This window comes from Acomys russatus, chromosome 4 (genome assembly GCF_903995435.1).
Source record: "Acomys russatus chromosome 4, mAcoRus1.1, whole genome shotgun sequence".
Lineage (NCBI taxonomy): Eukaryota > Metazoa > Chordata > Mammalia > Rodentia > Muridae > Acomys > Acomys russatus.
This window is the reverse complement of record NC_067140.1, coordinates 39,074,134-39,098,001: the sequence shown is the minus strand read 5'-3', so window position 1 is coordinate 39,098,001 and position 23,868 is coordinate 39,074,134. Positions and strand designations below refer to the sequence as shown.

General features: G+C 45.5%; 1 protein-coding gene and 1 pseudogene across 1 annotated transcript; one reads left to right on the top strand and one right to left on the bottom strand.

Annotated features, from left to right (window-relative positions):
* Positions 1-697: 697 nt before the first annotated feature.
* On the bottom strand, positions 698-18,396 carry Commd9 (COMM domain containing 9). Its single transcript, XM_051144221.1, has 6 exons — positions 18,288-18,396; positions 6,840-6,965; positions 4,931-5,070; positions 3,199-3,233; positions 2,170-2,273; positions 698-1,232 (listed from the first exon to the last, which is right to left on the bottom strand). Exons 1-6 carry the CDS (start codon positions 18,375-18,377, stop codon positions 1,092-1,094), a joined length of 636 nt encoding a protein of 211 aa, XP_051000178.1. The 5' UTR covers positions 18,378-18,396; the 3' UTR covers positions 698-1,091.
* A 3-nt stretch (positions 18,397-18,399) lies between these two features.
* Positions 18,400-20,138, top strand: LOC127188403 (mitochondrial import receptor subunit TOM20 homolog; annotated as a pseudogene).
* Positions 20,139-23,868: the final 3,730 nt, after the last annotated feature.

Sequence of the window (23,868 nt, the reverse complement as noted above, 5' to 3'; positions counted from 1 at the left end):
GGATTGACCCTTAGAGGTCAAGCACATCACCATCAAGAAGCAGGGCTGTCTTCCCAGCCCGGCTGCCAAACCATATTCTTCACCAATGGTGCTGCCTGCAACAAACACACACACACATGTGCACACGCACACACAGGTACACACACATGTGCACATTCACACTTGTGTACACTCACACACATGTATACACTCACACATGTGCGCACACACACACACACACACACACACACACACACACACACACACACACACAAAGTACACACATACCAATACCAGTCAGACTGTACTGTGCTGCTGTGGAGATCACTAAAGGAGAAAAGGTTTCCAGACACTCGGTCCTATGGCATACGAGTCACAAGAGAGATGTTCTCACACGGCTAAACTCTTAGGAGTGTCGCTACTGACTGTCAGCCCTGCTTTCGTTTCACATCATGGACAACGGCAGAGCGTTGAGGTCCATGCACCTTGCATCACATCATGCCATGCAGTTGTGAGCTTAGCTTGCAATTAAGAATTCAAGTTAGAAGAACCACGACCAGAATCATCAAACTGTCATTTATTTCCAATTCTTTCCACTTTCTCACCCAGGAGCAGAGGCGAATGGTGTGGTTCAGTTTTCTGACTTGGAGCTGTGCCTGGCAGGACTGCAAGCTCAGGGAAGGCTCTGAAGGGACCATGCTGCGTGTTGCACTCTGTCTGCTGGCTTCCGTGATGGGGAGCAGGCACTGCCGGCATCACCCCTAGTTCTCTCCTTGTAGTCCAAGGCTGGAAGTGACCTCATCTGAGCTAATGCTGGAGGTGAACTCACTAGGGGAGCGCCACAGTACGGGCCTGGGTTTCCCATAGCAGCACGCACAGGCAGCTGATACAAAGAACATGTTCCCTTACGCTGCCAAGGCAGTGGTTCAGCTTCTCAGAGATGGAGGCTTCTGCTCACCACCAGGCAAAGAAACAAAAGGAGGAAGAGAGGAGAACAGCAATGGGCTTGGCTGCTTCCTTCCCCGCACTGTGCCTTCTGAGGAGCAGCAGCGCTCCATCCCACCGTCCCACTGTCAGCCCTGTGCTGACAACTGCGCCTTCGAGCTGGCTGCTTATTTATTGGCCACAGCAGAAAGCTGGTCCCGGATGCGGCCCAGCCCATCTAACATGGTGTCCAGAGTTTCTTTACTCAGCTCCATGGTCACAGCCGAGATGGAGGGCTTGTCTCCACACAGACTAGGATCCTCTTGGATCTGCAACAAGAATGTGAGCCAGAGAGTCAAGTTGGCCTGTCCTTGTTTCTCCCTGGAATTGCACCCTACTCAGGCGTATGGGTTCCTGAGAGGTCGCTACTGGGTGCAGCAAAGGACCCTAGCCCTTCATCCCTTAGCAGCTGCCAGTGAAGGAGATGCTCAAAGGCCTGGGTCACTCCTGCCAGGGGTGAGTGAAGGTCAGTTACCTCTCCAAACAGGTCTCAGTACTCAAGTGAGAAATCACTATTTGCTTATACCACACTTGGACAAGCAGGCTCTATGACATACAACTGGACACAGAAAAGCAATGTTCCAGATATACTTATTTGATCTTTAAAGAGGAAATGAGATGTTAATTATTATGTTTTTAAAAGGGACCTGTTAAAGCCACTTCCCCATCTTCTACAGCTGTTGAATTTCTGAGTGTCTGGGGAAGTGGCTATAGCATCGCGCCCTTCTAGTTTTAACTACCCAAGTCCTACAAAATGGGTACGGGCCTTTATGAGGTTCTGGGGAAGAATAAGGTGAAGATAATGAGACAGGCATGTGAAGAGGAAAATGAAGTGTTCACCAGTCAACTGCCCACAGACGCTTGGGCTGTGCTGCATAGCCCAGTTCTATGGGACAGGAAGTTAGTGAGAGGCTGGCTACCGGAAGGGTCTGGAGGGCCATCTGACATCTCCATGTGTAACCCTGCTGTTAAAGCGGGCCGCCTTCAGACCCCAGCACGTCACCTGAGAAACACAGCCTTCTGCATCTGTCCTTCGGAAACGTCTGCTTTTAGCATGTGCTTCATTGTGACCACGCCAGGCGGTGGAGGAGCAGCACATTTGGGAGGGGGTGTCGTTATTATCATTTTCCCCTTTGGACGGCTGGGGTGGGGAGGACAACTCACTGTCATTCCCTTCCCTTCTGAGGAGCTTGGCACTGGGCATACCTTCATCTGGAGCAGGCAGGTGGGGACAGCCATGCGGCTGATGCTGTCTGAGGAGGTTTTGACATCCACTCTCCAGTCCAGGTCCACCAGGCGTGGCAGAGAGACTGTGGAGGCGACAGTGTGGGTTAGAGGCTACACCATCTGTCTCTTTCTCTTGAGCTTTTATCCAATGACAGGTGGCTGTAAGGTTTGTATACATATGCTATACTACAAGCCAGACTCAGAAAGAGACAGGGAGGGCCTAAGACCTACAAGTCGTGTGCCTTACACACACTCCTTGGTGGCAGCTGTCCTTAGCATGGACTCCCGATGGGTGCATCTCCACTCACACTCCACATGTTGAGACAGAGTGACAAGTGACACAAAGTAGAGATGCACCCATGGCCAGAGTGGTAGAGAAAGGACAACTTCAGTGATGGTGCTAGAGATTTTGTTTTAGAGAAGAAACGGCCCTGACTTGAATGCAAGCCCTGCACTTGCTTCTTCATCTAGAAGCCTGGACAGCAGAGTTGCTGTGAGGCCTGGATGAGTCAGCGCAGACACAGATCTCCAGCTATGTGACGTGCTTAAAGTGAGCACAAGGGCAGTCACTCAGCACACTCTTCTGCAACCTTTTGGAGTAATTTCAATGACTATTCCTTCCTTTTTTCAAATCCCTCTCTCTCTCCTCCCCGCCCATTGTTTATACTCACTGTACAAGGTACTGTGGTAGCTAACATCACTGTCATATGTACACATGCTGAGCACATTCCATCCTCCTGTTAGCTTTGTTCCCCTCTTTACTTTTGTATTAACTGACACATGCTCTAAGTACTTCACTTTCTACTTAGATACTTCTGTATTATTTATCAACCTGCTTCTATCATAACATATAATAATATAATAATAATAATAATAATAATAATGTGAAATTTAAAAGGTACAATACAGAATATGGTTCTCTTTGATGTGTGCTTAGGTTCTTGCTTCGGGGACTCAGAGCTGGCACTGAAGGGCAGGGGTGGGGAAGGCGGGAGGCTCAGTACTCACTCTGGTTTGCTTGAGCTTCGGCTCTCCAAGTAGCTCTGTTTAAGAGGGAAAGATGAGGAAGAAACAATGGGAGAGCAGTGAGGATGTGCTTTCTGGTAACGAGGGATGACAGCTTGTGGCCTCTACCAAGAAAGGGCCTCAGAAACCCCTCCCTCTAAATGCAGCTTTGCATTGCTTTACAAAGCTCAGTGATGGCAAGGCCCAAGTGTTACTAGTTTTCATAGCTTAGGAAACAAACAAACAAAGACAAAAGGCATGAAAGGGCAGCAGCTCCAACAGAGGACCTGAGATCGATCTGTGGGAGCTGCATAGTTAAAAGACAGAACTGAGTCCTGCAAGCTGCCCTCTGATCTCCGTGTTCACAGCATGCCCTGCAGCCCTCCAAATAAATAAATGTAATAAAACAACCTTAAAGAAAATAGAAAATTTAATGGTTGCAATCTTCTTGTGTTACTGGTTTCAAAGACAAAACAGGAAAGACGAATTCACTCTCCTTTCCCTGAGGAACTACTTCGAGTACCACATCTTATGTAAAACACACCACACATGCCTGCCAATACTAAAACAAGTAGCATCAGAGTGGGGTGCCAAGCAGTCACAATAAAACGTGGTCACGTGTGAGAGTTCTAAGTAAGCAACAAAGCCCTTGGTGAATGGCCAGTACCAGTTACTGCTGCTAAAGCCCCTCAGCTGTCAGGCAGACAACAATCACTTCTACTTAAGATGCATGTTGAAAAGCATCTTCCCCAGCTTAGAAGATAGTTCACAGAAGAAATAAAAATGATCAATAAACACAGGAAAAAAGACAGTCAACATCTCTAATGTCAAAAACTTAAAAGCTAAAATGAGGTTCCATTTCTCAGTCATAGAACTGGGGAAAGCAAAGAAATCTCCATGCTGTGAGGTCAGGATTTGTGGTGCATGCCTGTAGTCACAGGAGGAGAAACAACAGGCTCCACATGCAAGGGTAACCTGGGCTACAGAGGGAAATATAGTCTCAAAAAATGTGTTGGGCCAATGTTTTTGGTAGCCAACCCAACAATATAAGGCAAACCCCAGTATGCCCTGATATGCCCATGGACTTTAAGCTGTAAGTGAATATATAACGATGTTTCTATCACAAACTATTTTTGGGAGGAACTGCCAATAATATCGTAAATGGCTAACCTTAAGGAATTTAAAAAATTATACCAAATTCCTCCATATACTAGAATATACTTTACATTTAACTATTAAAAATGATCCTAAGGTCATTTGCTGAAGTGTCATCAATATTAATACTGTTGGCTGAAAATAAGCAAGCTATAAAACAGCAAGGTCCTGACTGTTAAAAACAACCAAAAGATCATCTTCTCCATATATGTGCAAAGAGAAACAAAAAGCACGTTTTTACCTTCAAGGCAGTTGTGGGAGCACACGCTTGTAATCCCAGCACTTGGGAGGTGGAGGTAGAAGGAACACAAGTTCAATGTCATCCTTGTCCACAAAGGGAGTTCAAGGCCAGCCTGAGCTATAATGAGACCCTTCCTCACAAAGCAAAAATAAGCAAACAGGTAAATGGCTTTTCATTGAAAAATGGGTGCAGCTAAGCTCTGGGCATGGGGTGACAAGTGTCTTGCTTTCTTCCATCATTCATCTGTATGCATTTTCAACCACAAGCCTACATTATTTTAGGATAGTAACAGCAAGAATTATTACAGTTAGAAGGCACTCTCAACACACATACACTTACATGTGCTCCAGGATGATTTTTGTCAGAAGGTTTTTGAGGTTTTGGTGGAAATTTTCTGGAAAGAGAGCCAGAATTGCCTCGGCAGAGGACAGGTCACGGAAGGCCACCAGCCTAGTGAAGCGGTGCAGGGCCTGGAGCAGCTGTAGGACAGAGAGGACAGCCCTGTAGCTGCAGGGTGGAGGCAGGAGGGTACACACAGAGGGACACGGGTGGAGCGTTGTACTCACCCATGGGGCACACTACCACAGGCACATGGAGTGTGGTGGCCCCTGCAGCAGACGCTGACACTCAGCATGACTTTGCTAGTTTAGTGGTCCTTTTAGAAGACGAATGACTTAGGAAGCCATGGGCTTGTCAGAAACTTGTTAGTTTGTGGGCAAAGGGATAATGTATCTTTTTGCCTTCTGTGGAAGCATCTGACCTTCACTTAACTTTGTGATGCTGTTTCCCTGGTAACCTGAGAAGTGGAAAGCAGGCTGGGTTACCAGGCAACCTTGTATTGGCCCGTGCCTCTGGTCTAAGAGGACTGTGTAAACACTAGGCCACACTTCCCTGGGTGAGGCTGCACCCTCTTTGCAAGAATCTGAACGTGTGCTTATTGAGTTGTTAGAGGAGATACTGGTTTCCCTGGAGTGAGGACTTTGATCTAGGGTGGAAGGCATCGCATGTCCTCACCCTTAAGCTGTCACCTGGAAGATCAAAGAAAAACAGTGCCTGGCCAGTGGTGTGACTACCTCTGTGAAAGAGGAGTCTTGGACGCTGCCTAGCTATGTGTTCCTACCTTATGCCCTTGTAGGCACTGCACTTCAAACGCAGGGATTCTGTACAGTGGACCAGCACTCCTACACTCCCAACAAGCATCCTATGACCTTGTAGCTCTGTAGCCAAATGCACCTTAGCATTCACATATCAACATAGTGATGCTTAGCTGAACCCAAGAAAGCTCCCTGAAGGTGACTGTTTATCTGCTTTGCATCTTTATCCGATACCATGAAGGCTGTCTGACTATAAATGGACACAACCCAGAAGCAAAGGGAAGTGAAGCCTGCAGCAGTGATGGTGGCAGCTAATTCCACCGCAGTGACCACATCATCAACATGTTTGCCTCCATTCTCTGGTTAATTTTTCTCGCTCCTTCCTCTGTTTTCCTAGAATCACCCGCTGTACCCAAGTCCTTGCTTCACATTTATTTTAAGGGCATCCAAACTAAGTCTACAGCCTTGCCTCTGCCTTTGACTTTTCTATAGTAGATTTCCATGAATAAAGCTCTAGATTAAAGAAAAATAATAACAAGAACAGCGCCGTCTGAATGAAGATACTCTGCTCAAGCACGTCTGCCCTGGGTGGACAACACTGTCACTTTGGCTTCCTCATAGCTACCTGGTGAATATCTGAGCTGAGCACAAGGTGTTACAGGGGCGGAGGGAAGAGATGAGGGTGTGGAGAACATAGCATCCCTGAGGAAGCCTGATTGAGCCCAGCAGTGGGTACTTGCTAATGCCACTCAGGCCTCAGTGCCTCAGCTCAAAGACATCCCTGCAAGGTCTACCCTCATCTGCCCAGCTGACAATTTATCAGCACTTGCCAGTCACACACTGGGCATGAAAATCACAAAAGGTCTTTTTTTTTTTTTTTTAAACACACTGCTAGGTAATAAGTCTGAAAGGAAAGTGGCCTGAAACTCTGCTTATTTATCATAATGGGGGCTCATATGTCATAAGGAAAGGGTGCAAGATGAAAATCTTAGAGTTCTTTAATATCTTTTTAAAAATCTGTCTGAGTTTTCTACAGTGGCAACAGATATTTCAAGGAGACAATCTCTTTGGACATGCAACTGACTGGGAAGTCAAGGAAGAGGTTAACAAGTGACAAGGACCAGTGGGCGAAGGTCATGTCTCACCACACTTACTTGCTCTGCCTCTTCCTGGGTCACAGACAAGCTGGAACATGTGACATCCAAGAGCTTTTTTGAGTCAAGGGCGGAACTGGAAAAGCTTTCTTGGCACAGTTGTCTGACGACATCTTTTGAGGAGGCCTAGGAGTTAATGTACAGATGGAAAACACCAAGTTACAGTCTGCAGACATTTGTGTTGGTTATTTGATGATGCTTATGAGAGCTTCTTAATGCTGAAGGTTCATAGGACACCTCTGTTTCTGGGGAGATGGATGCGTCTTTCCTGTTCTTCCTGCTAAGAACAGCTAATACCACTAAGCACTTAGGGAAAACAAACTCAACCATGGATGAGGGTGGGGGAGCCAGACCTGCTAGGATGAGGCCCAGGAACAACATGGTGCTGAGGTTCTTGGTTTTCCTTTTCCTTATTGATCCCAGACCTTGCCCTAGAAGGCCAGCTTCCTAAGACCAGAAAACTTTTAAACAATAACTACTCTACTTTAGCAAAACCCAACTATCCCGTAAAGAACTGTGAACACACATCACTGGGGCCAGCAATGGCTGAGAAGCCTCGCTGTGAGCACCAAGCTCTGTGATGTTACAGCAAGGAATCCCAACATCTCTGCTAGGGTGGTACCCAGAAGGGACCAGAGTGGAGCTGAGATCTTCATTCCCACTGCCCTATAACAAGCCACGCTGCCCTGTGGGGAATCTGGTCCTCTACCTCCAATGGATTAAAGAGGCAGCACCCTGGTTTCTCACGCTATGATAAGAAACTGACCAAAACCAACTCAGGGAGGAAAGGGTTAACTTGTCTCACAGGTTTACACAGTAGGGAGGAAGCAAGGCAGGAACCTGGAAGAAGAAACTAAAGCAAAGGCCTAGGAGAAGCAATGCTTACTGGCTTGTTTATCACAGCTCGCTCAGCTCATCCTGCTTTCTGCATTCCTATACACCTTCCAGGCCACCTGCCCAGTGGTGGCACCACTTTCAGTGGGCTGGGTCCTCCCACATTAATCACTAATCAAGAAAATGCCCCACAGTCTCGGCTACAGGTCAGTCTGATAGAGGCATTTTCTCAGTCGGGGTTCCCTCTTTCTAGATGACTCTATCTAGTCTGTGCTTGTGCCAACTTGAGAAAAGATGTCCCAACTCTCTGTCTTAGCAGTTTTGGGAAAAGCCAGCTAGAACAAGATTTGAGTACTATACACAGTCTCAGAACATAACAGGAACATGTCCAGGTTCTCACAAAAATCACACCTGTGACCAGGGACCAGGGAAGTCTCAAGATGAATGAAAAGGGGTGGTGGTGATGGTGGTAGTGGTGGTGGTGGTGGTGATGGTGGTGGTGGTGGTGGTGGTGGTGGTGATGGTGGTGGTGGTGGTGGTGGTGATGGTGGTGGTGGTGGTGGTGATGGTGGTGGTGGTGGTGATGGTGGTGGTGATGGTGGTGGTGGTGGTGGTGGTGGTGGTGGTGGTGGTGGTGGTGATGGTGGTGGTGGTGATGGTGGTGGTGGTGGTGATGGTGGTGGTGATGGTGGTGGTGGTGGTGGTGATGGTGATGGTGGTGGTGGTGATGGTGGTGGTGGTAGTAGTGATGGTGGTGGTGGTGGTGGTGGTGGTGGTGATGGTGGTGATGGTGGTGGTGGTGGTGATGGTGGTGGTGGTGGTGGTGATGGTGGTGGTGATGTGTGGTGGGGTGGTGGTGTGGTGGTGGTGGTGGTGGTGATGTGATGGTGGTGGTGGTGTGGTGGTGGTGATGGTGGTGGTGATGGTGGTGGTGATGGTGGTGATGTGGTGGTGATGGTGTGGTGATGGTGGTGGGGGTGGTGGTGATGGTGGTGGTGGTGGTGTGGTGGTGGTTGGTGGTGGTGGTTTGATGGTGATGGTGGTGGTGGTGTGGTGTGGTGGTGTGGTGGTGATGGTGGTGGTGGTGGTAGTAGTGATGGTGGTGGTGGTGATATGGTGGTGATGGTGGTGGTGGTGGTGGTGATGGTGGTGGTGGTGGTGGTGATGGTGGTGGTGGTGGTGGTGATGGTGGTGGTGTTGGAGAGCTAGAGGCTGAGGAAATAAGATTACAAGTTACAGGGCAACTTGAGCTACATCATGGGACTGTCTCAGCAGACAACTTTAACATTATCTGACCAATATTTTGAAGCAGCTACAATCAATATTCCAATAATTAAAAACATAGCTGAAACCAATAAACCTTGCAAAAATAGAAGGCAATAATATTAAAATTAAAACAAAATGAAAAAAAAAAAAAAAACCACCAGAGACGCAACTCAAACAAACACTCGGAAGACAAATGCAGCATGGTAACATGGAAGGGACAGCAGAGAATTGGCAGATGGAAGACAGCCTGTTGCATGAAATTACCCAGCCTGAACAGAGGAAAATCAGACTGAAAGCAGAGCTCTACCACAGACCTAACAGTGTACCACTGAAGTCATGTGTAGAGGAATTTTAATCCAGCAACATGGCTGCTCTGGCAAGGGATCACATCCAAGGACCTTCGGGTCTATGTGATCAGCTGGAATGAAGACACAGTCTGGATTACAGTATGATCTGGGTGGAATGAAACATGCCTTAGTACACACCTTTAACCCCAAACAATGAAAGTAAGGTTAGTTTATAGAAAGAAACAGGTGCCATGGCACACGCCTTTAATCCCAGCACTTGGGGTGGGGGTGGGGCAGAGACAGGCATATCTCTGTGAGTTCAAGGCCAGCCTGGTCTACAAAGAGAGTTCTAGAACAGCCAGGGCTATTATACAGAGAAACCCTGTCTCAAAAAAAAAAAAAAAAAAAACAAGCCCCCTAAAAAAAGAAAGAAAGAAAGGAAGGAAGGAAGGAAGGAAGCTTTCAAAGTGACAACTACTTGAGGGGCAGACAAAGTGACAAATCTGAGAAAGATGTGACAGGGTGAGTAAGAGATAGAATACAGCCAACTCTTACAAGAACAGGACAGGAAAGAGAAGCTACTTAAGAGCAGCACAAGGAGAGAGAGAGAGAGAGAGAGAGAGAGAGAGAGAGAGAGAGAGAGAGAGAGAGAGAGAGAGAGAGAGAGAGAGAGAGAGAGAGAGAGAGAGAAAAGGGACTTTTTACCAAGAGTTTTTTTTTTACTGCGACAGTTTTACAGAGACAGGTTGCAGGAACAAGGTAGACACAGGAGAAGACAGAATAAGCCAGAGAATGAGAATGGGCCAGAAGATTACATCATATTGACAGAAATAGTTTGAGGCTAGGAGGAGCAATCCAGTCAGAAGCCAAGAGAAGCAAGTTTCAATCAGTCACCTCAGAGAGGAGTTTAGGCCAGAACAGCTGAGTTGAACCAGCCAGCAATAGTTCAGAAAGAACTAGAAAGGCTTGGGAACAGCTTGCATCTCATCCCCACATCTGAGGAAATAAAAAACATTTACAGTCATGGAACAAGATAAAAGAGGAAATGGCAGATAGAAAAATAGATAGACGATAGATAAATAGGTTAATCATAGATAGGTAGATAGATAACAGATATAGATGGGTGATAGATAGATAGATAGATGGATAGATAGATAGCATTTAAGAAAATAATAGAAAACATAGTTAAACTTCCCAAGTTTAACCAGACTTAATGGTAAATATATCAAGAAACCAAGTAAATCATAAAAAGTATAATTTTAAAACCTCACACCTAGATACAGAAATAAATTAAAAAAAAAAAAAGAAAGACAAAAAAAAAATTGAAGGCAATGCAAGAAACACTCAGAATGACAATGGCTTTCATGTCAGAACTCAAGAGGCAAGAAAGCATATTTCTGAGATGCAGAACAAATTGCCAACCTAGAACCCTCAGCTAGTAAAATGTTCATCAGGAATGAAAGAAAACCAAGATAATCTGTCAGAAGATCCATTATGAAGAATGTCAACACCAAGTTCTTCTGCAGAAAAGAATCACAGAAGTGTTGGGAGCCACTGTGACCTGACTGAAACTGTTTTGGGTCTGCCATGCTGCCCGCGCCCCCAGCAATGCTGGCCTCTTTTCCCTACAGTTTTGTAGCATCCTAAGGATACACAGAACTGTTAGAGGGGTATGTGGGCTTAACAAGCTGATCCTGGCACCATCAGCATCAACAATATGCCTACACTTGTCTTTAGTCTTCTGTCACCTTCTCACTATGGCAGTCAGTGCTTTTGTAGATGTTCCTAGAACACAAAATCAGAAAAGAGCAGCAAAGATGTAAAAGAAAATGATATCTTCTAAATTACATATGAAGGCTAAAAGAAAAATCACGAAACTGTTTGGTAGAACTTTAAATGTAATGCAGAAGAAATATTTAATACAAATGTGTTATAACTAGACTTCATCCTAACTGATAAAATGATGACACCAACAGACTGTGATAAACTATATACCACACACACACAGTGTGACTAGAGAGATTCTATTAAAAAATTAAGATAACATACATGCATGTGCATGTGTGTATGTGTGTGTGTGTATGAGTGAGTGTGTATGTGAGTGTGTGCATGTGTGTATTGTGTGCATGTTTGTACATGTGCACCGGTGTGTGAGTGTGTGTATGTGCACATGTGTGCATGTATGTGTGCCTGCATGTGTATATGCACATGTGTGTGTATGTGGGTGCTTCTGTGTGTGTGTGTGTGTGTATGTGTATATATATATATATATATGAGAGAGTGAGTGTATGCCAGGTGAGGATGTCAGGTGCCCTGTTTCATCACTCACCTTCTTATTCCCTTGAGACAAGGTCTCTCACTGAAGTGGGAGCTAGGCCAGAAGCCAGGAAACCTCAGAGCTCCGCCTGTCTGTGAGCTCCATAGTGCTCAGATTACAGGTAGCTAGGTGGCCATGCTGGAGATTCAAACTCTGGTTCTCACGATTGCACGGCAAGCACTCTTACCCAGTTAGCCATCTTCTTAGCCCCTCAAATAGAATTCTTTTAAAAATATTCAAATAACAAATGGAAAAGCAGAGAAGTATAAAAAAGAAGAATAAAATAAAGAATGAGCAGAAAAACAAAAAAGAACAGATTTAAGTCATAGGATGGGAGTCTTTATATCAGCTTTAAGTGACCTAAATATTCTAATTAAAATTTAAAATTGCCAGAGTGAGCCGGCTGTGGTGGTGCACGCCTTTAATCCCAGCACTCAGGGAGGCAGAGGCAGGTGGATAGCTGTAGGTTCAATGCCAGGCTAGTCTACAAAGCCAGTCCAGAATAGCCAAGGGTACACAGAAAAATTGTCTTGGAAAAATGAAAAACAAAACCAAAACAAATCGGCACAGTGGATGAAAAATATTAAATGTTACATGCAAGGATCTCCCTTCAAGTATATGGGCAGGCTAAAAGTAGATGCACAAATAAAGAATGCCATTCAAACATTAGTCAAAGGAATGCAAGAATGGCCACCCTGATGCCAGATAAAGCATGCTTTGCAAAAAAGAAAACAATATTGTAAAATGCTGCAAGATTCTGTCTACCAAGGAGACATCCAGACTTCTAGAATGTGTATGCATCCACCATGAGGACTGCAAACTGTGAAGCAATAACTGACAGAAATGTAAGGAGAGACAGATGACTTCCCAAATGCAATGGGCACAGCAACACCCCTCCTTCAGCAACTGACAGAACTAGCCAGATAGGAAACAGCACACCGAAGAACTCAGCAACACCATCCATCACTCTAATTGACATCCGGGCAACACTTCCCCAGTAAGAAGACAGGGGAAGTAAGTGAAAAAAAAGAGCTGGCAAGAATGATGAGCCAGACACCGAAAGGATAAAGAGAAGCCTACACTCAAACCCGACGGCTTCCACAAAATGGACCAATTACTCAAAAACACCACCGCACGCGCTGCCGTCATTGGAAACAGACAGGCGACAGCTGCCACTACCCAGAAAATTGAATCCACACCATTAACTCAAAGAAGAAATCTCTAGACCAAGATATTCTCACTGAAGAATTCTAACAAACATTTCAAGATTTAAAACATCAATTCTATAAATCTCTTTTAGAGAACAGAGGAGACAGGGGAAAGAGTTTCCAGTGCTTTTTATGGGTAAATTACCTTCATATCCAAACCAGACAGTTTGGATAGTTACAACAGCAACCCTCTCATGCAAAATATTACCATATAGAAATAAGCAATATATAATACACTAAGGCAACATGGGGTTTATTCCAGGGATATAAATCTGGCTGAATATTTGAAAATCTATGTAACTCACAGCTTTAACAGATCAAGGGCGGGGGGGGGGGGGAAGGGATACAATATTAAACAAAGCAAAAAAAATTTAATAACATTAGACATCAGGTTGTTTTTGTCTTTGGTTTTGTTTTGTTTTTTACCTAAACAAACAAACAAAAAGTCCTCTCAACTAGTGAGATGGTATGGCAGGTAAAGAAAGGCATGCACTGCAAAGCTTAAGGACCTGAGTTTGGCTTCTAGAACCTGCATGGTGGAAAGAGATAACCACTCCTGCAAGTTGGCTTCTGACCTCCACACCTGCGCCATGGCACATGGGAATGCGCGCACACACACACACACACACACACACACAAATAGATTTAAAATAAAATAACTTTTAAAAATTCTTAGAAAAAACTATTCAGCATTATGGGAGGCCTGTGTATACACACCCAAAACCTAGGGGTGCACATCCCATGAAACTGCAGCCTCATGACCCCATTTGGCCAACCACTGCAGGAGAATTGGAAGGCAAAACAAGCCTTTGCAGAACACTTCCTTAACCTGGAAAGGCCTCTGTAAAAAGTGTGTAGTTAACAGCCTATGCTATGTCCAGCACAGCTCGGTCCTGCAAACCTGACTGTGGTAACAAGGGAATGAAGAAAGCACTAACACAGGCTGTACAGACAATCTGGGGTCAAGCAGGTTGTGCTCACTCTGATGGAGTACATTGCTATGCAAAACCCGGGACACCAGCCTGTTCACTACGTACAGCAGGAGAAGGGGTTAGCTAGTTTCAACACAGTCTCTTGGAGGAAAAAGCTACATTGGATGCTTTCTGAACACTCTGTCAACATTGCACACAGGAAGGCTTTGACAATTCCCTGAGCCTGACCTGATGAAAGTTTTGCCAATTCCCATGGGTCTGAGGCACTGGAGTCCTTGTCAATAATAGACATTTATTCAGGACTTCATCAGCTCCTTACACGTTCACGCAGGACTTCTGTGCTGCACTAGTGATAAGATCGTGCCTTGTCCTTAGATGTCTATTCTCACCACTCTTCTGAGCAAATCCCTGAAAGTTCCAGAACTAAGGAAAGACAAGGGACTTAAGACTATGAAGACTACACAGGAAGAATTAAAAGTCTCTGTGATAAACATGATTTTCTATGTGGTAAGTTCCAAGGAATGTGTACACACACACACACACACACACCAAAATCAAAACAAAACCCCCAAACAAAAACATCACCAAAACCTAGTATAAGTGAATTTAACAAGTCTGCAGATACAAAATCAACACACAAAAGCCTGCTTTATTTCTACACAGAGACAACCCTTGACTTGGCATGGGATGGCATCCATCCTGCTTTTAAAATACCTTAATTAGGGAGGCTGGAGAGACGGTTCATCGGTTAAGAGCACTGACTGCTCTTCCAGAGGACCCAGGTTCAATTCCCAGCATCCACATGGCAGCTCACATCTATAGCTCCAAGATCTGAGACCTTCACACAGACATACATGCAGGCAAAACACCAATGCATATAAGAGAAAAATAAATAATTAAAAAAAATATATCCTAATTAGAACACACATATAATATACACCCAATGTATGGAATGCTATGGTTTGATGACAGTCCACTGGATAGTGTGGGTTGTTTACACTAAATGCCACTGGATCACTAGGTGCTGAGGAAGTTCCGCCTGGTAATTCCAGCATCTTCCCTAGATGCTGCAAGCCGGGAGAGGATCCAAAGTATCGTTTTGGTCCAATGCCATGACTATCACACTGTTGTAAGTTAAAACAATCAAAAGTTAAACCAAGCAATAGACATGTAGACATAATTTAAAAAGTGTCATTTGTCATTGGTCAGGGAATGAATTCTAGGACTTTTGTGCTATGACTCCATATTACAGACAAAAGGGTGCAGAGAAGATAAGATAAATACAGAGACACGTTATTTTATGCACTGGGAGATTCATTATCATAGAGAGAGTATCTTCCCCCTAATTGGCTTAGGTTCAACACAGTCCCTATCAAAGTCTAAGCAAGTCTGTTTTCCATATAGCCAACAACATTTAAAAATGTGTCCTGAAAGGCAAAGGACTTAGAGCAGCTAAAGCAGTGTGGCAAGCATGCATGAGTACATGTATGTGTCTATGAATATGTTGGGAGATACATGTGCATATGCATGTGCGTGCATGTATGTGGAGGTGAAAGACATTCTCACTGTGATTCCTTAGGCACCATCCAGCTTGCTTCTTGAAACAAGTTCTATCACTGGTCTGGACCAGACAAATAAGCCAGGCTGCCCAGCTGGCCCCAGGAATCCAGCTGCCTCTGCCTCCCCGCACTAGGACTGTAAGTGCACACCATCACGTCGGCTTTTCACAGGGATCCAGGTATCACACCACATTATCATCTTGCATAACACGTGATTTACTAGTTGAGCTATGTCTCTAGCCAAAGCAATTTTAAGAAAGAAAAATAAAGTAGGAAGAATTGGTCTGATGTCACGATTTATTATACAGTTAAGGTAATCAAGCCTGTGTAAGCACAGAGGGATAAGCACAGAGATCGAGGCAACAGAGAACCCCAGAACAAACCTACACAGATATGCTCAAGAGACTCTTGAATTGCAAAAGCAATTCAGTGGAAGAAAAAAAAATTAACAAACAGTACTGAAACAATGCGACATTTCAAAAGCACACTCAACCTAAGTATCGGACACTTTATACAAAATCAGCTCAGTATAGACCACAGATCAGTTAAATATAAAAGATAGATAGATACAGGGCTGAGGAGACAGTTTAGCGGGTAAAGCGCTTCCTGCACAGGCCTGATGACCTGAATTTGGATCCCCAGAAGACAGACACACACACACACACACACACACACTGAAGCAGGACTCATGCCTGCAATCCTAGGGGGTCCCGTCTGAAAATGATGGGCAGGAGAAGAATTCCCAGAAGCTCACGGGCAGTGAGCCTGGTGTGTGCTGCAGTAAATGATGAATAAATCTCTAACAAGACTGAAGGCAAGGACTGACACCCAAGGTGTATACTCCCCCCCCCCACATACATATCCCCCCTCCCTACACATACATATCCCCCCCAGCTCTGTGGGGGGCGGGTGTTAGAGGCTGACTACATAGATCCATGGCATATTAACCACATGATTTGGGTAGGATATACTGCAACCCCAAATGCTGATGCTGAAACAGATACAAATATAAAGCAGTACAGACACGCTGGAAAAGCTTGGCGACGTCTTTAAACCACGTACATCCCAGATGACTTGCTAGTGTAATAGCAAGTACTGAAAGCATTCTAGCATCTTTCAACTGACCAATGAGCAAACAGAACACACTACAGAACGGCCCCGAGCAATAAAAAGGAAGCAATTGTTGATACATACGGTTCATGTGTGTCTCTAGAGCAGTGGTTCTCAACCTTACTAATGCTGCAACCCTTTAATACATACAGTTCCTTAGGCTGTGGTGCCCCCCAACCACAAAAAGTATTTTGTTGCTACCTCATAACCGTACTTTTGCTACTGTTACGATTTGCAGTGTAACTATCAGATATGCAGGATTACTGATAGGAGACCCCAAAGGGTCACAACCCAAAGGTTGAGAACCACTGCCACAGAGAATTAGGCAGAGTGAGGAAAGCCAATCCACAAACATGACTACAGTAAGATTTACAAAGGTTCTTGAAATGAAAAATAATGACCCAAGAACACTGAAGTGTAAAGGAGGTCTGGAGTCTGACTGCAAGTGAGTAAGTCACCAATGCAGGGGTCTTATGCTGACATATGCCTTGTAGTTTGACTGTATCAATCACCCAGCTGTGATATTATTCTGTAGATTTTCAGGAAGTCATCATTCGGCATTTCTCTGCATTACTTCTTACAACTACAAGAGGCATTATAGTTAGCTTTTAACAAAGCTTATTTTAAGGAAACAGGCCAATGAAAATGAATGAGCCACTGTTACACAATCATGACTGAAAGCTAGACATGAAAATGAATATGCTGATGTGTTCCACTTTTGTGAAATTCAAATATGAGCAATATTAAACTGGGACCGAAGCGATGCACTCCCGGAAAGGCGAGCAGAGCAAGTACTCAAGGAGCAGTGAGGGGCTTCTTCGGGTACCGGTGTTTCACTTTGCGACCTGCTGTTGAGTACACGAGTGCGTAGTCATCAAGCTTAGCCACTCATGATTTCTGTATTTTCAGTTATGCTATACATTTTTTAAAAACTTTATCAAGGAAAACAAATGTCCCTAGACAAGCAGGCACGGAGAGGGAATGATTCAACCCAACCACAGGAAGGGGGAAAGGCTGGGAGTGAGAACACTAAGTGTCTAGTCACAGCTCTGTGACACTAATGCACTTAATAGCTATTTCTTCAGCACATACTGGGTGTGAAGTGTTTAGGAGTGAGCCGAGCAAATGCATACTGGGGAAATGTATATTGGAGAGGACATTAAATGTGTGGCTGATAATGACAGTGTCACGAGTATCATTTTTGATCTTCGACTGGAGGAGAAGAAAGGAAAACAGAAAGAAACAGAAGTCATGTGCCTCAAAAGAGACTAAAAACAGATCCCACAGCCAGGCATGGTGGCGCACGCCTTTAATCCCAGTACTCGGGAGGCAGAGGCAGGCGGATCATTGTGAGTTTGAGGCCAGCCTGGTCTACAAAGTGAGTCTAGAACAGCCAAAGGCTACACAGAGAAACCCTGTCTCGAAAAAGCAAAAAACAAAACACCAAAACAAAAACCAAAACAACTCCCCTCCAAAAAAACCCAAAACAGATCCCACGATGTCTGCTAGTGATAAGTTCTAAGAAGGAAAGTAAAGCCATCCTTCTACAGAGTAACTCATACTTTATGACGTCCCAGAAGTACTGGGGTGGCAGGAGGGTGAGGATTTCTCTGCAGAGACCGGGAGGAAATGAGGAGCTGGTGATTGTCACCCAGTGCTCCAATCCGGAAAAACACCCATAGTCACTAATTCCTGGGTGCATTCACGTCGATTATCTGGGTTTTGCTCCCACCTTAATATCAAGGCATAACTAATTTTGTTGGTCCTGTTTAAAAGCTCAGAAAGGCTGAGCGATTTTCTTGGGGTCACACAGAAAAGTACTGGCGCGGGGGTTTGGAGTGCTCCAAGCCAGGACCGATTTATTCCAAATTCTTGCTTTGCACAGTCTCAAACACTAAGACAGCCGCCACACTGGTCCCCACCCCTGCAAGATACCTTCAGCAGGCTCTGGAGCGCCGCGAATTGCTCTGCTGTCAAGGCCGCCATCTTTCTGGAGTCACGTGACAGCGGGAGCAAGCGGGGCATGCCACATGACCCCTCCCGGGACATGCCGGGAGTTGTAGTTCTTCACGGTGACAAACGGGAAAGGCGTGGAAGTGTGTAGGGAGTGAGGAGGACGAAGAAGTCTCACTCGTGCGTGGCTAAACTCAAAGGTCGAGATGCTGGGCGAACTCGGTTATCGGATGGTTTTCAGGGAGCAACTGGCTGGACTTCCTAGGTCAGGGAAACTGGTTTTGCCTTTGCCCTTTTGTGTATGCTGTCTGATTTGGGGAATACACCTGCAAGCTTGGCAGGTACCTTAGCCACTTAGATGCCCAGAAGTGATCGGCCCACTCGCCATCTGGATTTAAACGAAGCTGTGCCTATTTGAATTCTTGGAATTCACACACATATGCACGCTCACATGCCAGCAGTACACCCTGAAAAAACCATAATGCTCTTGGGCATATAGTTTCTTTTCTGTTTGTGGAGAGGTAGGGGCTTAGCATTATAACTAGCCTTATCCAGACAGTGATGCTAAATCACTTCGGGTTCTTAGTAACTTTGCCGTGGTCCCAGGAGAGATTTGGTTCGAAGAGCAGGTGGTTAGGAAAGGGGTTAGGATGAGGAAGGCATATGGAAATTTGACTATCTCAGCACTGCTCACCGCAGCTTCGCTCAGTTATGCACGTTTTCCCTGGAGTCTCTTGCTCTGGGAACTCAGTGTTGAGGCCCATGCAGCAAGGAACTGAGGTCTGCCAACACCTCCTTCCTCAGAGTCAGAACCTCCAGCCTTCAGAGAGTCTGAAAGTGGCAATAGCTGAATCAACAGCTTAACTGCCACCTTGTTATGGGTTGACTCTGAAATCTACCTCACAGATTCAAGCTTTAGTCACTCGGTCCCGAACTTGTGGGACTGTTTTAAATGTTGTGGAACCTTTAGGAGTGGGGACCTGGCTAGCAAAGGACCCTAGTGGCAGGCCTTTGAGGGTCATGCTGCTTCTCGTTCTGGTCTGTTTGCTGGTGTCTTGTCTGTTACCATGTAAGGAGTCTTGGCTGAATATTATTGCCACCTGACTCTGCCATGTTGGACTACGACTTCTGAAACCATGAGCCAAAATGAACCTTCCTCCTCTAAGTGGTTTCTGTCCGCTGTCATGTCAGAGTGACACAACAGTGAAGAACATGCTTGAGAAAGCTGAGGCAGAACCACTGAGCTGAGCCATTGCAGGGTCTCTGGCCTTGAAATATTGTATAAGACTGTAAGTGCAGCGTTTCCACGTCCTGATTCAAAGTGGCTGCAGGTTGTGAGAGCTCCCAGCATGAGGTCCTAACCACTGTTTGCTAGCTACTAGAGATGGTCCACAGCCTGGTGGGGCGGAACAGCCATCGCCCTTGGCGTGCATGGAGACCTCTTTGCTGGGTACTGTGTCTACTTCAACTGCAAAATAGGGAATGACTCCAGAACTAAGAAAGACACAGAAACCTGTGGAGGAGGAAGCTGGGCTTTCCAAGCTACCCAACTTTAAAAGATGCTGATTCTTCCTTGGATAAACATAGCCAGGTGAAGAGTCACCAGTGAAAGGGGGGTGTGCTAAGGGTAGAGACCACCTGATGAATGCTGTTACTGTGTTGGAGCAGCTTCAGCAGCTGCTACAAATGTTACAGCAGACTCCTCCACCACCAGTGTTCCAGATGCTACTAACCAAATTTCCAACCATTAGTCAGAGAATTGTAAGTTCTCAGAGCTTGGCTGGAGATGATGTGGAGTGTGCCAGATATCAACATGATAAAAAATGTCAATAAAAAATGCTTCCAAAAATTATAAACTTGGGTGCTGAGAAGCTGTATGGGAAATAAGGGCAGACATGCTTGCTATAGATAGTCCAACACTCACATATACCAGGCTTAAAGTTTACTTTTAGATTCATTTGTCTGTTTTATTTCTTTATTTCCAGTGAAAAGTACATCTTTTTATTCATAGCTACACTTGTTATTGGACTCTCATGGATGTCACTTGTTTCCTAAGACATGCAATCAGAATGCAAATACAGTAAAACACATCTCTTCTAGTTTCATCTCCGTTGCTGTGACAATTACCCTGACAGAAAAAAATATGGGAAGAAAGGGTTTGACTTACAGCTCCAAGTATCAGCCCATCACGGAGGCAGGAGCTCGAGACTGTCACACCACATGCACAGTCAGGAGCAGAGAGAAAAACAAGTGTGCCCATTGCTGCTCGCTTGTTTCTTCCGCTCAGCTAGCCTTCTTCATTCTTCTACAGTTCAGGGTCCAGTCCAGGAAATGGTGCTGTCCACACACGGAGTGGGTCTTCCCAGCTCAACTGAGAACCCAGACAATCTCCCAGAGACACAGACACACGCTACCCCAAGCCAGGTAATGCCTCCATCAAGACTCCCTTCTCAGAAGGTTTTAGGTCGCAGCATGTTGACATCTAAAAACCAACCATCACAATTGATTACATGTGAAAACTCCCACTGAGGGGCTGGAGAGATGGCTCAGAGGTTAAGAGCACTGACTGCCCTTCCAGAGATCCTGAGTTCAATTCCCAGCAACCATCTGGTGGCTCACAACCATCCATAATGTCATCTGATGCCCTCTTCTGGTGTACAGGTGTATATGCAGACAGAGTTCTCTATACATAACATTTTTAAAATCTTGTTTAAAAACAAAAACAAACTCCAACTGATTAGTTTCAAAAGATCTAGGGGCACAGGAAGTTAGCCATGGACCGCTGAAAATTGGATAGGAGCTTGTGGGTGTTTGTGAAAACTAAGCATTGAAGGTTATAAAAGATAACTACAGTTCCTTTTGACTCTACATCTTGGACCCCTAAAGCTGGTAAGGGAAGAGGAGAAGGACCTGGGATTTAGCGTGTATTGAAAACGACCTGTAAGCAGTAGATCACTCGTGAGCCAATGACCCCTGCTCCCCACTATAGATAGTATTGACTGAACCTGCCTTGTGTCTTATCCATGCCCTACATGGCCTGGTTGCTAAGATTAGTTACATTCACAGCACATCAAACCAAGAAAGATGCCACGGCCTCATTTCTTTCTTTCTTTTAAATAGTCTCGGTTTTATTTTATTTTTTAATATATTTTATTAATTTATTCATATTACATCTAAATTGTTATCCCATCCCTTGTATCCTCCCATTCCTTCCTCCCTCCCATTTTCCCCTTACTCCCCTCACCTATGACTGTGACTGAGGGGGACTTCCTCCCCCTGTATATGCTCATAGGGTATCAAGTCTCTTCTTGGTTGCTATCCTTCCTCTGAGTGCCACCAGGCCCTGCTCAAACTATGGCACCAGCCAAGGACAATATGTGCAGTAAACTTCAAACCCCTACCGGGTTCTAGCCAATGGTCAGGACATTCTCCACAGTTGAGTGGAGAGTGGGGTCTGACTTTCACATGAACTTGGGTGCCCCATATTTGGCCATGGCCTCATTTCTCATCCGCTGTCTCCCGGAGTAACAGAGAAGCGGTGGCAACACAACGGCATTGTCCCTGTGTTTGTACACAGGCCCCCTTTGTTTCTGTCATACACACAGAGCAGTGGCTGTGACAGTAGCCTTGAATAGCACTGTATCCTCCTTTCTCCAACGTTACACTTGTTTATCAGGCCGGGGGTTGGCAAAACAATGATTTCCTGCTGGTAGGGGGCAGCTTTTCAGATTCTGTTTACTTTTCTATCAGGCTTCAGGGTCAGTGAGTGGTGAATGAGGCCCAGAGAGGACTGTCAAGATGCCATCACTGCAAGAGGCTGGAAGGACAGGATGCCTCACCTCTCCTGTGCAAGGTAGGAACCACCCTGGAGGAAAGAACTTGGTAACCTAGGGCGAGACACTACAGGCAATGGCTGAGGCTATAGTCCAAGAAGGATGGGACTCTGGGTCTGAGACACCCTATTTCCTTGAGACATGTCCTGCTCACACACCGGGAAAAGCAGCTATGGTCAAGTATGCCAGCCTCCCAACAGGGAAGCAGAGCCCACTTGTTATAGCTGTGGCTTTCACATCTGAGAATGTAACCAATGTTGGATAAAATATATCATTTAAAGTTCATCAATCCTGAGCATACACATACATTTTTCCTTTTCCTTATTTTCTGAACAACACGGAATAATAAATAGTTACAGAATTTTTATGTTGTAAAAGACAGTGGTGGTAATCTAGTGATGACTTAAAGCATATGGGAAGGCATGCATAGCTTATTGGAAAAGGCTGTATCATTTTAAAAATAAGGGCCTAGTACATTCTCAGGTTCTGCTGTCCCCAGGGGTCCTGAATCCAATCCTCTGCTGATAACAAAGAACAGCTATACATTGAAAGCGTTTTTTTTTTTTTTTTTTTTTTTTTAAGATTTATTTATTATAGATACAGGGTTTTGTCTGCATGTACACCTGCAGGCCAGAAGAGGGCACCAGATCTTATAAAAGATGGTTGTGAGCCACCCTGTGGTTGCTGGGAATTGAACTCATGACCTTTGGAAGAACAGCCAGCACTCTTAACCTCTGAGCCATCTCTCCAGCCCCCTTGGTTTTGGTTTTTCAAGACGAGGGTTTCTCTGTGTAGCCTTGGCTGTCCTGGACTCACTTTGTAGACCAGGCTGTCCCCGAACTCACAGCGATCCGCCTGCCTCTGCCTCCGGAGAGCTGGGATTAAAGACGTGCGCCACCACCGCCTGGCCCCTTGACTTCTCCTAACTCTTTAGGAACACAGTCAATCTATCAGGCCTGGCAAACTGGAAATCCAACATTGCTTCTTGCATGCCCACTTCCTGCAGTGATACCTGTCCTTCCTGTATTGTCCTCTAGTCCGGAGTATTCAGGACCTCAGTTGGTGATAGCCAGGTGTGTTAATGACCCCTCCGAGACTGATTTCCCCCCACATTGCCTCGGGTTATGCAGCCTTTGTCTCTAGTGAGGATGGGAAGGGACATGGATGGGTTTCTCGGCTTCCGCAGCACTCAGAGTCCACCAGCGCTCGTACAGCCTAGCGGAACAGGCCCTGGAAGGTTACGTCATTTCTTGTTGAAGTCCTCCCCGACACAAGCAGTTCTATCATGGGTTCCTGCACCAGGGTAGCATTAAGGACCCCTCTGCTGAACGTGGATTTTCCTTTCTTTCCTCTGTAGTGACGGTCAGGCATGAGCGGGTATCTTTTACCTTACTTCCGTTTTCCTCCAGATCCAGCTCCTCCCATGTGCTCCAAGCTTTTCGCCCCCACGGAGGGCTTTTCAGCAAAGATCTAGCTTTTATTCTCTTTCCCTTTCAGTCCCCAGCCCTTTATCCTTCAAATCAGAGGCTAGAAGGGAAATGCTAACCAAGTGCATCCCTTCCCACTGTAACTTCACCTTGAAACAGAGTCTCTCTGGGCCGACATCTTAGACTCAGACACGCGCCTTGCTATACTTAGCAGCATCCAGGCGACCCCGAGGACGCCTTGATGATAGTCTCGCCGCTTGCACGCTTCTCTCGGGAGCCTTCAACCATTCTCTGATCATTTCT

Excerpts from the sequence above, each read along its gene's own strand:
- Commd9 (XM_051144221.1), bottom strand. The coding sequence starts at position 18,377 with ATGCCCCGCTTGCTCCCGCTGTCACGTGACTCCAGAAAGATGGCGGCC. Across the intron at positions 3,234-4,930 it reads AAAATCATCCTGGAGCACAT|AGCTACTTGGAGAGCCGAAG; the intron begins GTAAGTGTATGT and ends CCTCTTAAACAG. Across the intron at positions 2,274-3,198 it reads CGAAGCTCAAGCAAACCAGA|TCTCTCTGCCACGCCTGGTG; the intron begins GTGAGTACTGAG and ends TCGCCTCCACAG.